This window comes from Esox lucius, chromosome 17, assembly GCF_011004845.1.
Source record: "Esox lucius isolate fEsoLuc1 chromosome 17, fEsoLuc1.pri, whole genome shotgun sequence".
Lineage (NCBI taxonomy): Eukaryota > Metazoa > Chordata > Actinopteri > Esociformes > Esocidae > Esox > Esox lucius.
In genome coordinates this window covers 8,949,144-8,966,460 of record NC_047585.1, presented here as the reverse complement: position 1 = coordinate 8,966,460, position 17,317 = coordinate 8,949,144, and the positions used below count along the sequence as shown (strand labels likewise).

The 17,317-nt window shown below is 44.9% G+C and overlaps 1 protein-coding gene across 11 annotated transcripts in view; it reads right to left on the bottom strand.

Moving 5' to 3' along the window:
- The window catches only part of kif21b (kinesin family member 21B), a 63,881-nt gene extending 52,411 nt beyond the window's left edge, over positions 1-11,470 (bottom strand). For all 11 annotated transcript variants that reach the window (XR_002198078.2, XR_002198081.2, XR_002198082.2 and 8 more), the window contains exon 1: positions 11,010-11,470. Coding sequence is in view for 5 of the 11 variants with exons in the window: in XM_020055639.2 (XP_019911198.2) it covers positions 11,010-11,050 (41 nt within the window). In the remaining 6 variants the exon portion in view is untranslated. The remainder of the gene's footprint in view (positions 1-11,009) is intronic.
- Between the last annotated feature and the right edge of the window lie 5,847 nt (positions 11,471-17,317).

The following is a 17,317-nucleotide window of genomic DNA, read 5'->3' as shown; positions in this document are numbered from 1 at the left end:
GAAAGGTAAACATTGATTTGCATGGAGAAGGATCATGTGGTGAATTGATAATCACTATTGTTCTGGTGAGAATTGACTGAATGAGGTGGGAGAGTATGATAGTTTGTCTGCATGTCTGTGTGTGTGTACAAAACAAGCTGACACAATGTGTGTATAGACAACACAAGCAGCCCTGGAGACAAACAATGCAAGGAAATGCACACCCTTTCTGACTGAAAAACTGGAATAAGCCAACAGATATAGAGGAATCGCATTCACAATCAATTTAGAAATGCTGTATGGTTATACACTCGCAAAACGGCTATAACCTATGCATTTCCCTAAATGTAAATTATCCACACACACAACGAGACAAAGTCCCAACAACTAGGATTAGATTCTGCCTATCCTGGGATCCTCTCAAGGTCACAGCCAGAACTGCAGTCTGGCCTACCCAATATACATATGACTGTGCTTTTAACCAAAACATATACCTAAGACAGGTGCGATATTACCCAGAATAAAGGCCAGTGAACAGTCCGCTCAAAGGAACGCCACTAAGCAGTTAAAACGGAGTGTTAGCCTCCAACACTGTGGAATCCGTTAACGTTAGCGGTTCTGAAACAGGCCCATTTTGACTGGCATCTTTACCTTCCCATTGTCCTCTGACTGGCTTCCATACATCCTGTGCACACACACACGGCTGGAGGCCCGGCTGGCTAAGAACATCTCATCGCTGTAACCCCCCGCAAACACAATCACACTTAACCGCCTAAAAGACCAGCTGTGAGATCAGTCACACACACACGCAACACACAGCCTTCACTCTGCCTGACCTGGCTTCACACACACACACACACACACACACGCTGCATAACAGCCTTTCAGCTTAAAACACACACCAACACAGACACAAAGACACACACATTTGCACATGTCTAGCCTTAAGTGACCCTGGGTGGTTTAAATTCGGTCTGTCTGTTTCCCCAGGGGGCTATGGGAAGCGCCGGCCTAGCTTCCCTGTTGTGTAGCTACATACCCTCTCCCCCGGTCTGTCGGAAGCTGTTAGCGGACGCGCTTCCAAAACAGCCCCCTCAGCTTAAAACCTGTGTGTGTGTGTGTGTCAGTCATGAAACATCATGAAAACATTGATATATTGGCTACTAGGACCGATGCTGCTATAGGTGATATGATGCTGGGTTTAAGCCTGGGCGTACAGTACTGATGGGGTTTAAGCCTGGGCGTACAGTACTGATGGGGTTTAAGTCTGGGCGTACAGTACTGATGGGGTTTAAGCCTGGGCGTCCAGTACTGATGGGGTTTAAGTCTGGGCGTACAGTACTGATGGGGTTTAAGCCTGGGCGTCCAGTACTGATGGGGTTTAAGCCTGGGCGTCCAGTACTGATGGGGTTTAAGCCTGGGCGTATAATACTGATGTGAGCAGGCAGTGTTTTCTGTTGAAATTAGTGTTTTTAAAGCTTTGTCATATGACACGTCTCGCAATCTTTTTACATGCGATATCTCTAACAGCCCAGAAAAACTGAAAACACAAATCCCTCACACACGCGCCATCACATGAAATAGCTCCATGTTTCCTGAGACACGTGCAAACAAACACAGACAAAATACACAGACACACACACATCCACAGACACACACATCCACAGGCTCCAACAACCATTAAGCTACTTAGTACAGGAGGTGCTTATTGTCCAGCTGGCCTCGTGTCGTAACACACACATTATGTTATAGTCTCCAGTCATTCAATGAGACTGTCAGACTGCTGCTAGACTAAAGTTTAACAGAAAGAAGTGGGGGAGGGGAGGGAGAACAGGGGTGTTGGCCTGTCTGTGGCAGGGTTGAGTTGGGGGAGGGGTTCAGGGGAGTGGAAAGGATCCGGCATACACACAGTGTACGTGGTGTGTGTGTGTGTGTGTGTGTGCGCGCGTATGTGTGTGTTTTAGACTGAGAGACAGAAAGACAGATACAGTAGATGGGGGGGGGAGAGACAAACAAGTCAAACGCTTGAATGTTATTGACAGAAGGAAGGCCATTCATGACAATTCTAGCCTGTCCTGTGAAGACGACAGGCAGACACAATGTTGAGCAGACAGACTGAAGGACACGACAGAATCATCTGGAAAGACAATCAGGTTGCTGACTCTTCTGTGGCTCTAGACACCACGCTGCACCTGAGGCCTCGGGAGGCAGTGCTCTCTCTCTCTCCAGACCTCCCTTTCCCCGTCTCTGTTGTCTACAACTAGCAGTACCATTACACCAAGTCACCTTCTGATTTCATGCAAAATTACCTAGACAGAATGAAGATTCGGATTCTCCCTTCCTGCTTAGGTCCTCAGTGTGGAACAATTAGAGATTGGGTGCAGCTGTGCCCCTCAAAATTACACCCAGTACAAACAGACGCACGCACACGCACGCATACGCACACGCACGCGCCGGAAAAACAACGAGGGCTAATGTTTACTTTCCACACTGGCCCTTTTGACAAGGAGAGAGGACACTTCCTCCTTTCTCTCTCCCCCATCCTACTTCCCTCTCCTTTTAATCTCGGTGACAACCACTCCTTTCTTCCTCACAGGCACTCGCAACCAAGAGACCGTTACACAAAGGAGGACATCATCAATGGACTCCCTCCCTCCACAGCTCCCTGTCACACAGCGCTCACCCAAGTATCTCAACCCTCCTCCCACTTTCCCCTTTCCAACTCCACCCGACCTTTACATTCATTTCCAATTCGAATGGGCTTTACTGGCGCTGCAAACGTAAAATGGACAGCAGTGAAACAAAGAGGGCTTCAACGGGTCCTCGTTCTTTGACTTGCCTTGCTCGCCCCACCTGTCCCTCACCTCTCCTCGAGCTCCATCGCTCTCTCTCTCTCTCTCTCTCTCCTGGGCTCTCTCTCTCTCTCCTGGGCTCTCTCTCTCTCTCTCTCTCTCCTGGGCTCTCTCTCTCTCTCTCTCTCTCTCTCCTGGGCTCTCTCTCTCTCTCTCTCTCTCTCCTGGGCTCTCTCTCTCTCTCTCCTGGGCTCTCTCTCTCTCTCTCCTGGGCTCTCTCTCTCTCTCTCTCTCTCTCTCCTGGGCTCTCTCTCTCTCTCTCTCTCCTGGGCTCTCTCTCTCTCTCTCTCTCCTGGGCTCTCTCTCTCTCTCTCTCTCTCTCTCTCCTGGGCTCTCTCTCTCTCTCTCTCTCTCTCTCCTGGGCTCTCTCTCTCTCTCTCCTGGGCTCTCTCTCTCTCTCTCTCTCTCCTGGGCTCTCTCTCTCTCTCTCTCTCTCTCTCCTGGGCTCTCTCTCTCTCTCTCTCTCCCTCCTGGGCTCTCTCTCTCTCTCTCCCTCCTGGGCTCTCTCTCTCTCTCTCTCCCTCCTGGGCTCTCTCTCTCTCTCTCTCCCTCCTGGGCTCTCTCTCTCTCTCCCTCCCTCCTGGGCTCTCTCTCTCTCTCTCTCCCTCCTGGGCTCTCTCTCTCTCCCTCCCTCCTGGGCTCTCTCTCTCTCTCCCTCCCTCCTGGGCTCTCTCTCTCTCCCTCCCTCCTGGGCTCTCTCTCTCTCCCTCCCTCCTGGGCTCTCTCTCTCTCCCTCCCTCCTGGGCTCTCTCTCTCTCCCTCCCTCCTGGGCTCGCTCTCTCTCCCTCCCTCCTGGGCTCTCTCTCTCTCCCTCCTGGGCTCTCTCTCTCTCCCTCCTGGGCTCTCTCTCCCTCCCTCCTGGGCTCTCTCTCTCTCTCTCCCTCCTGGGCTCTCTCTCTCTCCCTCCCTCCTGGGCTCTCTCTCTCTCCCTCCTGGGCTCTCTCTCCCTCCCTCCTGGGCTCTCTCTCTCTCCCTCCTGGGCTCTCTCTCTCTCTCCCTCCCTCCTGGGCTCTCTCTCTCTCTCCCTCCCTCCTGGGCTCTCTCTCTCTCTCTCTCTCTCTCCCTCCTGGGCTCTCTCTCTCTCTCTCCCTCCCTCCTGGGCTCTCTCTCTCTCTCTCCCTCCCTCCTGGGCTCTCTCTCTCTCTCTCCCTCCCTCCTGGGCTCTCTCTCTCTCCCTCCCTCCTGGGCTCGCTCTCTCTCCCTCCCTCCTGGGCTCGCTCTCTCTCCCTCCCTCCTGGGCTCTCTCTCTCCCTCCCTCCTGGGCTCTCTCTCTCTCCCTCCTGGGCTCTCTCTCTCCCTCCTGGGCTTTCTCTCTCTTCTGGGCATGTGCCAGACAGGAGGGCAGCAGGGTATGGCTTTAGTTGAGCCAGTTAAACAGACCTCCCTGCCCTCTCTCATTCTCTGACCAATCTGACCAGGCCCTTCTCTCCTCTTCAGGGCAGAGGGACCGCAGTTAAGCCAGTTAAACCCCCCTCCCATACACACACACACGCAGTTTCTCAAACTACCTGCAGGGCTTTGTGCTGAGCCAACAGATATTATTCTCCCGTCTGAACAATGCCTGAGCTCCACACGCTTCAATACAGCCTGGTGACACCCGACACTAACAATCAGACACATTGATAGGTAATCAAAATGTACCTGGCCTACACACAACGGAAGCACCTCTCCTGGGCCCTCATAAGGAGGCTATACTTGTGAACATCTCGGACAGGGACATATTTCTATTTAAGGAGAGGTGCTTTGTTCCACAAACCATGGTTAGCTTCTGTGTCAGTTCACATAAGAATAATGGTGATTCTGAATCAACTGCAAAGGCAGGTGTGAACACATATTTTGGTTAACTTGAAAGGCTTTCGGAGAAAAGAAAAACGTAAGTAACATTTGCCTGAGAAACCTGATATCAACGGGATGCAAATAAGCTAACTGACATTCTTTGAAACCTGTGGACATGCAAATGACTTGCACAAGACAACAGCAGCACACTATTTAAGGGAAAGAGTCCCCTGCATTAGACACAAAATCAGTTGCTCAGCAGCTTCAGAAACAGAAAGAGAACAGGAAGTGTGAGGGAGGCCCGCGCGGCCTGACAGGAAGTTGTTCTGCAAGAGAAACACTGTCTGGAAGGACTGATGAACCCAAGGAAAAGAGTTCATTAACAACAACCCATCACACAAAGAAAAAATACACACACACACACACATATACAGACACTGATCCACACAATAACGACATCATTGCCTGAATTTGCATATTCATCCTTAATCATTGAGCAGGCTATGCACAGATTAATACAGTAAATCCTGCACAAAATACAACTAAGTCAAACATTGACACATTCCCATATTCATCTGATTTGTTGCAAACCAAATCTCTTATGATTTTATGTTCTGTTCAGTCACATGCTAATTTGCGTGTGTGGGGGTGTTTCTGTGTCTTCATTTGACAATTTCGTAATTTAGCAGTCCCTCTTGTCCAGATGACAAACAGTTAATGCACAGTGTCTGTGTGTGTGTGTGTGTGTGTGTGTGTGTGTGTGTGTGTGTGTGCACGCACCCAGGCAAAGCCTGTCATGCCTTCACTTTGCCTACGTCATGCAACCAACCCGCTGTTATGAAACAAGACAGGCAGCAAACAGGCCACCTAACTAACTTCTGTAAGACCCCTGAAAGTAGAACGCTCTCTTAGAACTTCAGTTTTGCCATAAATCTAACGTAATCTGTCCACTCCTGTTAAGCGCTATATTTTGGGACTATGAGTGCACTTCGGATAATTGCAAGGGATCCCTTTTTTGAGTGCAATCTTAAACATTTTGCCCTTATCAGGAGTGGAGGATAATCCCTGATCCAACAACAGATTCAGTGGCCTCCTCAATCTGGTAGACCATTTGTAGATCGATTGTTATGGAAATTCTTGAAGTGATGTACACTTGGTCTTATACATGTATAAATGGGTTACTAGTTAAAGGTACTGAGTCCCCATGTTTAGATGAGAAAGGGAATGTAGGAGAGTTCCTATCGATGGAATTACCATCACACTAGTCAATCACTTCTTGGTTCAATTGCTCACTATTAGAGCCGACAGATTTGAGTTAGATCTGTACATCAAAGCCAGGTTTCACAAATAGCTTTTACCACTCCAGCCAAATCAGTGGTTATTGATCAGTAATTACCTAAACTTAATCAAGGTAGATGAGTCACACACCTCTGATCACTATGTACCAATTGGCAGAGGACTTGCAAATACAGTGCTAACTGTTTGTGTGCTGAATGTATAGAGGTATTTACAGTATTTTGATGTTCTTTGATTACCTTAACTGGTCTTCACGAACGGCTAGGCGCTTTGTTGACGGCCTTGAGCTTTATCCTCTGAAACTGTCCAGTTTAGCACTGCACACTTTACTCGCTGTGATGGTTGTTAGAACTGGAGTTGAGAAGAAACAGGCCTGAGTCTGCTTTGGAAGACAGACCTGTTATGCTTCAGGTAGATCAGGTGTCCTGTCATGAAACTTGGTAACACTTCTACTTGCTATCATTCCTGGAAACGCTGCAATTGGTTACATTAGCAACAGCATTTTATTATGCTCCTCCCCAATTTCCTTTTCTGAAAGCTGTCATTGAACTTTTACTTTCACTGATCCAATCATGTTAGACTCAACCCAGCTTTACCTTTATAGTCTGCAGTAGGAATCTGTTTCAGACACAGCCCTCAACAGGAGCTAACCATTAGAGGTACACAAGAGCTATATAGGCTCTGAAGCCACCTTTATAAAAACACACAAAAACCAACATGACGACCAGAGGCTAGTTCCCACCAAAGACAGTCCTGTGAAGCAGACCCCCTAGAGAGTCTGTCAACCCAGTGATCAGTTCACACAGTGTCAACAGGAAACAGACGCGACGACCCCCCCCCCCCCCCCCCCCCCCCACACACACAATGTCCTGTCCACACACAAAGTCCAACAACCGAAACAAACCCTTTATAACTCCTATTTAAAATGCTTGTTTTTCCAGTATGTTCTAGACCCCCTGGCTTTCCTCATGTCATTGGCAGGACAGTCTGAAATCAGGCCGTCTCAGTCAGGAACGGTTGGAAGATTATTTCACAACAGTATCCGTCTCATCACAGAATGATGCTAAAATGGAAGCCACATAGAACTAATGCAGTGAATAACCGACCAGGATCCCCCCTCCTCGAGTTCAGCAAACCCCCCTTCCTGTCCATAATAGCCTATTCATCATAATGAGGTATTAATAATAACAACCTATTTTCAGTCTCATCTATACCATGGGACCAGCTTTATCTTTCTATCAGCTCCCTGGGGGCATTGTGGGAAGTGTAGTTGAAAAGCGGCCCTAGGGGGTGGCTGGCTGCTTGTCTGATAACCTCCCGGTCTGCGGCCCAAAATGGAATTCCTATTCCCTATTTCGAGCACTTCTGACCAGAGCCCTAGGGTAGCGCACAAAACAGGGCCATCTGGGAAGGGCTGTTTTATCCAACAGCCACAGGATCAATGCAGTCATCAGACACTCGTGTGTCTTAGTTGTGTCTATTTATAACCAGCATGGCTGTTGACTCCACACCTTCGCATCAGACCATTCTCTGGGCAGGGCTGAAACGCTGGGGACGGATGGAGGCAGGGAGATGGTGATGGAGATGAGAGGAGAGGACAGGAAAAGAGAGGAGAGGACAGGAAAAGGAGGGCATAGAAGCCCGGCGGATTAAACAGATTCAGGGCATGACGGGGATGTTTGAACACATGGCAGTAGCTAACCCTGGGACAAACATGATTCACAGGCCCTTGGCTTTTCAGGGCTGATTTTAATTATATCAATGTTGTGTATAAGTGAGGGGGCCCAGGGATATATGTTTTCAGGCAGCCCAGGATTCAGGGCGAAGGCCCAGCTCGCACACCCAAAAGCACTGATTCACAAATGAGCATGAACACAAAATGCAGGAAAATTCACAAATACTGTCTCTATCACAGACACATTAAACAAATGGGTTCATAACTAAAAACACAAACATTCCTTATACCAAGCCTAAAGTAACAAATGTCAAAATGTAGGATCCCGCTGTTTGAATGTAAGATTCTCGGTCAGCGTGTCACAGGATATCGACATTTCAGATATCGGTTATCTGAATATTGCCCGAATGTTGTTTAGCAAAGGCTTTCCAGGCAGGAAATGAATGGCTTCTCCATCAGCCAACACAGTGAGAGGAGGAGGGTTATAGGGTCTAACCTCTGGGACTCAGTCATGAGTGACTTGATTTTGGCTACCAATGCCTTCGTCAGCTCACACTCACATAGTATCTGGTCAACCCAGAGGTTTTCCTTACACCTTCCCAGTCTCGGTCCCCCTGCAACAGGAGTAAATTCCGACAAAATGTGGGAACAATTACTCGCTAACCATTTAGCTTATCAGTCTGTGGCGTTCCCAGGAATTAGCTCTCCGGTTGTTAAGAAGACCATCAATCTTAGGATGACGACTAGAGGCCCCCCTGCTCATTTTGGAGTGCAGTACTTTGAACCAGGGCCCATAGAGGTCATGTCAATGTAGTGCACCATGTAGAGAATAAGGTGGTGTTCCAAATGCATCCCTAGTTCCAGAGGAAGTTGTGTTGACCCATGTGTTTGTTTTTACGTGTCACAAAACTTCATGTCGCTAGTTCCTGTCGCTATTAATGCTGCTTTCGATACCACCCATTAGGAACGGAGTAAACATACACAAACAAGAAGCAGCCAATGAAGAAGCAGAAGATAATTATTGCGTCATCACAGGTAAGACACCAGTTGTCATGGCATAGGGTGTTCCAGTGGTCTAAGCTGCTGTCTCTGGGGGTGGAATCTGGCCCACTGTAAGGTCTGCCTCCAGCTCACGTCCTCAATCTAACCACAAAGCTGGTGAACGCACCTCGCTCTCCCAATCCCCTGAACGCACCTCGCTCTCCCAATCCCCTGAACGCACCTCGCTCTCCCAATCCCCTGAACGCACCTCGCTCTCCCAATCCCCTGAACGCACCTCGCTCTCCCAATCCCCTGAACGCACCTCGCTCTCCCAATCCCCTGAACACAACTCACTCATCAGCTGGCAATCACCTGAATTCTGATTAAATGTTCTCTCTCTCCCTCCCTGGCATAGCCATTTAACCCAGTCACTCTCTCCACCTGGTCGGGAGGTATTGTTTGTTTCTTGACAAAATTTTTACGCCTGTTTGGATTATCCCGTCTGTTAAAGACCTTGTGTATTGACCATTTTATGCCTGTCTAACTGGAGGCCTATAGTACAAAGCAAGTCTCGTCCAGCGATGCTGTAATCAGAATATGGGTTTAGTGTATGGCACCGATCACTCTGGGAACCCTATGAAAGGATTATGCCTCATTTAACATACAACAGTAAACCTCATAGTGTCTACATTATTTATAGATGAAGTAGTCAACATAAGTTATTGTCCACCTGCTGTTTCATAAAAGCCCTCTTCAATAGACTGCGTGGGCAAGTGGCCTGGGAACAACACATTTATCAAGTAGCTCTGTTAGAACAAGAAACACCCTGCGAATTGCACGGCAGACCATGTTGTTGCTTAGGTTCCCCGCATCACCCACAGCATACATAAAACTACCGGTGTGCAGCATAAGTTACCATGGCGATGCAGCACAAGTTACCACCGGCAACAAGGGAACCACGGTCGTGACACTGACAACCCTGGGTTCAACCTGAAGTTAGCTTGCGAACCCCAAATCCTGCTTTGTAGTATAGGCCTCTGGATTCCGTTTACCGCCTTATTCCAGCCTGTGCCTTTGCCTGATCGTCCTGTGTTCACCTGCTGTGCTCGACATGTGAACCCAGTACTCCATCCCCTGTGTATTCCTTATACCCACCACTACAACACTCTCCTCTAACTTCCCCAACGTCTCTCTTCCACCAATAAAGCCTTTTAAGATGGTTACAACTCCATATGTACATAACATAACTTTCTGATTATTCCATGTTTGTTACATTAATAAGCATTGTTCCACTGATTGTACTTACAGTACCTGGTACAGGGTAAGTAATACTCATTCCATAATCTGTACTTACACTGTTACAAAATAATGTGTTGCATAATGCCACTGTGCCTAACAGAGACATCTGACCTCAGAGGGACTGCCTCTTCTCTTCCTGCAGCTTTGTTGACAGGTCGTCACACACTCCTACAATGTGGCGTCAATGTCAGAGACGTCTCTGACCTACACACTGATACCTGTAAACCTTCACTCATCTTCACATACCATTACCTCAGCGGTCAGAGCAATAAATCAAGACAGACTAGCCCCACCCTACAACAGCACTGCCAGCTTGAACAACTGGCAGCGCTTTTTCCTCTTTTCACTCTTTTTGAAACGCATAAACAAAATGTAGGTTAAAACCCTTCCTCTTTTTTTTTTTTACATTGAGACAAAGCACAAAGAAGCTGACAGGCTGACTGACATGTTCCTAACTGCAGTCTATTCTTTGCCTGTTAGCCCATGTCAATTAAATTGCACTATAGGGCATCGGGTGGTATTTGAAACACAGAGTTGGCTGTGAGGCTTCCACTATTGCCCTACCAGTCACACATGGGCCACAGCCTGGGGGAAATGGGGCCTTCCATATCACGGTTGACTTCAAAAAGAGCGACTGTCCCATTTTCATTGACTTGATTCCCCCCAGTGAAGCAGTAGACTGTTAGACAATGGACCGACACACCACTGTCTTGCCAGAGGGCAGAACCGGCTAGCTGTCAAGACTAGGTTACCGCACGCACGCACGCACACAGACACACGCACTTACAAGGAGACTGCACTCACATGACGGCAGATACGCTACAAGACAATTAAGGCATGCCGTTTCATATTGTTCGTACATCCACTGAACTACTCCCTGAACGTCTAACCAATTCTCACACATGCTTTGCTTATCGGCTCTGTGTACAGTAGACTAAGAACAACCCCCATATGCTATAGCAAGGCACATTCTCAAAAACTGATAATAAAACAACTAGCATAGCCTATAGTCTGCATATGGCGAGCAAAGTAAATCCAAATATGTCTTCTAGGACGCGCATGTGAGGGAAATAATTAATTGCCCAGCAACTGACAGAGACAGACACAAAGCGTTCTGCAAAGGTCGGCAGAAATCTTTCAATGGGACTTACCTTAAAGAGACCTTCACACAGCAGTCGTTTTGGCTCGCCATTCTGTCCTCTTTCTTTCAGTGCTTCTTTGTGATGTTCAAATGTAGCTTCTGTTAAACTGAGTTGAGTTAGTGTGTAAAAATCCAGTGTTGCATTAAAAAAAAGCGCATGCAACCTTGATTAGAGCGGTACTTCAGGTTTGAAGCGCCGGCCGCGGTGCTGTCATCATAACCTGCAGTGGATAATGCAGCTACTGTCGGCTTCTGTTTCTGTCCTTGCTCTGGTCACAGTCATATCTAGGCTACACCTCAGGCTTTCTGTCACATCGCAAACTATCAACCGCTTTTCTTCGCTTTTCTCATGCTACATCCTGTCATACATGTGTGAACGGTTTCGGCGCTCATCCAAAACCACGTTAATAGCTCGCACTGACTACTGTGTTGCCAGTCTCATGTAGAATGTTCACAGCAGAGGAAGGAAAAAAAGCCGAGGGGGAGCGGTTGTAGTCGCATTCAATTGACATACGCGTTAGCCATACAGATCAACGGGTCCCACCCCCGACCCGCTTAATAGACCAATTAGGGAAGCCACTGTGTATGTGCGTGTGTGTGTGTGTGTGTGTGCGTGTAGGTGTGTGTGTGCGTTAGGCTGCGGGGCGGTAGGAGAGGGAACATCTGAAATCCGTTAACGGGTCATAAAGAAACCTCTGAGAGTACTCTGAGAGTAAGGTTCAAGGGTCATAGATTTAACACTGTTCGGGAGGTCAGAGGTAGCATATGGTACAACAAGGTGGTGATGTAGTTGTATGATGACTAGAGCAGCGAATAATAGTGAGTCCATCATCCACAAGTGGTAACACAACACAAGCTGGCAAATGTATATTAGGACTAGTTAAAGAAAGGTCATGGTTTCAAGAGAAAAACAAGTCTTTTCATTAGTAATAAATACTAGAATCAACATAAATCAAAAACATTACCACTTATATTGGATCTATGGATTTGATGTTAAGAGAGAGTTTATCAACTGGAATTATGATGGCGCTTTGGTGAAAGCTGTGTTTCCAAAGAGGAGGAGCATCCTGGGAAGGAAGTGGCTTAGTGCCATGGTTACTTCCTGCTTTCAGTCACAATTCTCTGAAAGTCGAAATTGATGTCCTCTGTCTCTCTTATCTTTCTCTCATTAGAACTGCAGAAGATACACAAGCCATGAGCTGGCAACTTCTATCATCTCCTTACATACAACCTGTATTCTCCGTTCTTGTTTTTCTCCACGCTATTCTGATCATAGAAGCTATGATCTTTCTGGTTTTTGTTTTGACAAATGTCTTAATTTCAACCTGCATATGTTGAATCCCAATAACCAAACATGTACAAATGTGTTAACTATTTCCTCATCCTTCATTATTCAGGATCATAGGAATCAAATCCCAAAATAGAGATTTGATTCTTCAACCCAAGAAACAGGGCACATATACAAACCTATGTGGATTACAAGCTGCATTGAACATATGGTTCCTTGTTAAAATTTCACAAAATGTGGCCTCAAATTCAAAATAATTTACATTTATCTTGAATTTAGTGTAAGCTTCCCTTTTTCAAGTACAACAAAACAAGTTAGAGGCCAAATTTTGTGAAGTCAGAAACCGATTTGACAATAAAAACAAAACACATGACAAACTTTACAACATACTGAACATCCCCTTTAACACATCCAGCCATCATCTGTATTTAGACGTTTGGCAGATTGTTCCCCTTATAGACTTGGATATTTGATCTAGCAACCTTTCGTTTATGGGTCAGATGCTCTAACTATTACTTGCCACCTCAATCTGATGAGTCTCTGACTGAAATATATAGTGGACAATTTGGATTTGAATCATCAGGCAACATGTTCTGCATCCTAATGGTCATTAGATGAGTGAAAACTAAGATTTACACAGTATTAAATCAAAGCTTTAGAAGGAGGAGAGGCGCTGTGATATAATATGTTTTTTTAATATTTTAACTAAAGATTAGCTAGCTCTTTGCTTTCTACACACGAGTAGTCTCCAGTGGAAAAGCATTCCATGATGACATGGCTCTATACATAACTGGATGCATTAAATATGTTTTGGTTTGGGTGCAGTGAAGAATTATATTGTTGTGTGTCTGGTGAGGTAGGTTCTGTCTGTTTGAAGTGTATGCAGACTGCATAATTCAGGTGGTTAGGAACTCAAAAAGACTAGAAGAAATGTAATCAATCAGTTCACAACCTTTAAGGAGGAACTGGAAATGTTTTAATGTAGAAACGGTTTCCTTTTCATCAGTTCTGCTCTATTGTTATCACATAGTAAAGTTGAGCAGTTTGTCGACAGCCAAAGGCAAATTCCATTGTTATTATCCCATCATGTTTTTACTGTTTTATCAGCAATGTTTGGATTAATAATGCTACTTTTTTATATTTAAAATGCATCAAAATGTAAGCAAAATGTAAATGTGCATGGTAAAAAAAACATTATTTTAATCGCTACCAAAAATAACTCAAATCCTGTAATAGCCCTAAATGTCTGTAAATTAATCTTTGTCACATGTAAAAGTTTTGGCATTTGGCAAAACACCTAAAAAAATGAATTTCCAGCCATCATAGACCTGTACTATGACAACTGAATGCACATATTGTTATACTTAATAATGAATATTAACAGTTGGATTGGATTTGGATAAAAATTCAGAATGTGTGTTTATCATATTTTGTTAAAATATGTTTTATTATGGATGTCAGCTTCATGTCAGCTTTGGCATAGCCTGATCTCTTCCCTACTTGAAGCTGTACAGTGCCGAGCTGACCACAGAAACAGTTGGATAATTTGTCGTGTCGACAACTTGAGATCTTTTCCTTTTTGCACACAGAGTGCCCTCTCTCAAAAAGCCAACATAACATCACAAGAAATATTTGATTAGTGATAATTGCATACATAGCTGAAGTGAGGAAAAATTGCTTAGAAGAAATATGTTTTCCATGCATTCAATTGATTGCCATTCATTTTTGCAGTTCTGGCAAATGCAAACTCAACACACATGGGCAAAATATACCCAATAGGAAAGTTTTCAGTAATAAGCTGAAGATCTCCTATTGTAATGTAGAACCACAATTATTTTTGTTACTAATAAAGCCTATACCAAGATTAGCCTTATGCAAAGTATATTGAAGAAAAAGACACAGCAATGTCCAAGATGAGAAACATCAGTGCTTAGAAGATTTATCTTACCAATGTGAATTAAAGTTTGTCACCCAATCATTATGTTTAAATTGAATGTTGTGTTACATGTTAAAAGTAACATCTTTTTCTGTAGGCTGTATATTAGGCCTAGTTAATTTTCTTGTTGGTATGGATGATGTTGTGTTGCAGGCTTTTCTAGTGTTTCATAAGGACACAAAGTGATTTTAGTTGGTTAAGAGTCATGAAGATTGATTGTTGCTGGTGTTTACTGATCACATCCACCTCTATTGTAGCCTTGTCCGAGATCTCTTTGTGCTGTTTTGTCAACTCCTACTCTAGGATCATTCATTGTCACATTGTCATGCTACCTCCTATGGTTAAGTTAATAACAATTCCTTTCCTCATTGATATGCATGTGGCCGTAGTCATGACTCCTTCCATCAGGCTTAAAACGTCTCTTTAATTATAAGCTTTCACTGACATGGTAGCTAAGGCAATATTCATAATGCAAGTTTTCAAGATGTGATGTTCGTAATTGTACCTCTTGCGTAGTTTAGGATGTGAAGCATTTACAGTCGACATTGGAGGCTGACGTAGCTAATTCTGCAGAGAGGGAAATAAGAGGTCACCACGACAAGTCACATCTGAATCATCAGCCAGAAGCCATGCTTCTATTAGCCAATCAAGTCAAAGATCAGCGTTGGATGTGTGTGGAAGGATGATTTTTCTCCTTATTTTACATCTTCCTTTATTAGAAGCCACAGAACTGTGCAGATATGTTCTTTTACAATTTTGTGGAGATTTTCTATATTGTACTCTCTCAAAATTTTTGATCCAGTGGTTCTCAAACTGAGGTACGCGTACCACTGGTAATACATAGAGCACCCTTCAGTGGTACAATTTACGACTCTGAACAATTTGAAAATAATGAAAATATATTAAATATATTTTTTTAAAGGTTTTAATATTTTCTAATGTACAACTGATGAAATACCTTTGTACATCTGTAGCCCAAGTTGTTACATTGCAATGCAGGGCGGTAAGAGGTTACCTGGATGCTCATACTGCTCCCGAGCATTCATAAACAGTTCAGCTCAACATTTGCCAACTGTACAAACAGACTAATGTTAGAAAATGAATAATCTATCTAGCGCCAGCAAGTATCAGTCAATGGTACATGTCAGTACCATTCAAATTGCCTCAGTTTGGTAATTACTGTCACCGGGAAGTGACAGTAATTTGTGTATATAGTGTATATATAGTGCACATAGTGTACATTCCTTTGACAATAAAGTCAAGGGAATATACACTAATTGGACAAAAAGTATATGGAAACCTGATCACACCTATATGAGCTTGTTGGACATCCCATTCCAAAACCATGGGCATTAATATGGAGTTGGCCACCTTCTGCAGCTATAACAGCCGTCACTCTTCTGGGAACGCTTTCCACAAGATTTTGGGGTGTCTCTATGGGCATTTGTGCCCATTCAGCCAAAAGAGAATTTGTGAGGTCACATACTGATATTGGATGAGAAGGCCTGGTTCGCAATCGCCGTCCCAATTCATCCCAAAGGTGTTCAGTGGGGTTGAGGTCAGGGCTCTGTGGAGGCCACTCAAGTTCCTCCACACACGTCTTTATGGACCCCGCCGTTTGCACAGGGGTACAGTCATGCTAGAACATTAAAGGGCCTTCCCCAAACTGTTCCCACATAATCGGAAGCACCCAATTGATTAAAATGTATTTGCATCTAGTAGCATTAATATGACTCTTCACTGGAACTAAGGAGCCTAGCCCAGACCTTGAAACATAGCACCTCCTCCACCAAGCTAGAGTAAGCACTATACATTCCAGTAGGTAGTGTTGTCCTGGCATCCACCACACCCAGATTCATCCATCAGACTGCCAGACAGTGGAGTGTGATTCACCACTCCAGAGAACGTTTCCACTTTTCCTGAGTCCTGTGGTGGCGTGCTATACACCACTCCTGCTTGGCATTGCGAATGTTGATGTGAGGCTTGCATACATCTGGTTCACTGATACCCATTTCGTGAAGCTCCTCACTCTCAGTTCGTGTGCTGATGTTGCTTCCAGAGACCATTTGGAACTCTGTGGTGAGTGATGCAATAGATGATAGGCGATTTATTAGCACTACATGCTTCATCACTCGACCACCCCTCTCTCAGTGTGTTGGCGTGGTCTACCACTTCTTATCACTCCCCCTTTCCACCTATCAACTCTGGATGCGAGGGCTTTTATCTGCTCGGCACCTAGGCTCTGGAACGTGCTTCTGCCACACATGCGACATGCAGACAGTTAGTTACTAAAAAATTACTAAAGACAACTTTCCCACAAAGCTTTTAACCTGTAGTTTCATTTTTATTTAATTTTGTAATTTGTTTGTTACAGACCAGTGTACTACAACAGATACCAGGTTGTAGTTTTTTCCTGTATGGTTAAATGCTATCATTACTATGTAAGATGTCCTTGAGTGTTTATAATAATAAAATGTATTATTATTATTATTATCAAGCACTCCTACTGCATCTTTTTACTTGGTCTGCGTCTGACGAATGTTCTTCTTTGTGATCCTGCACACCTCAAACAAGGATTTGTGTGTCCCCAAACACTTTGTTCCATTCTTCCTCTTTCCAGTCTGTTTCTCAAAGTAGATACTCTAATATATTTGTCCTCTTGCTCAGCTGTGCACTGGGGCCTCCCACTCCTCTTTCTATTCTGGTTAGAGCCAGTTTGCGTTGTACTGTGAAGGGCATTGTACACAGAGTTGTATGAGATCTTCAGTTTCTTGGCAATTTCTCACATGAAATAGCTGCCATTTCTCAGAACAGAAATAGACTGGGTTTTACAAGAAAGTTCTTTGTTCCTGGCCATTTTGAGCCTGTAATCGAACCCAGAATTTGTGATGCTCCATATACTCAACTAGTCTAAAGAAGGGCAGTTCTATTGCTTCTGTAATCAGCACAACAGTTTTCAGCTGTGCTAACATAACTCCAAAAGGCTTTTGGTATTGATCAATTCACCTTTTTAATAATTAACTTGGTTTGTCAAACAAAACGTGTCATTGGAACAGGAGGACTGATGGTTGCTGATAATGGGCCTCTGTAAACC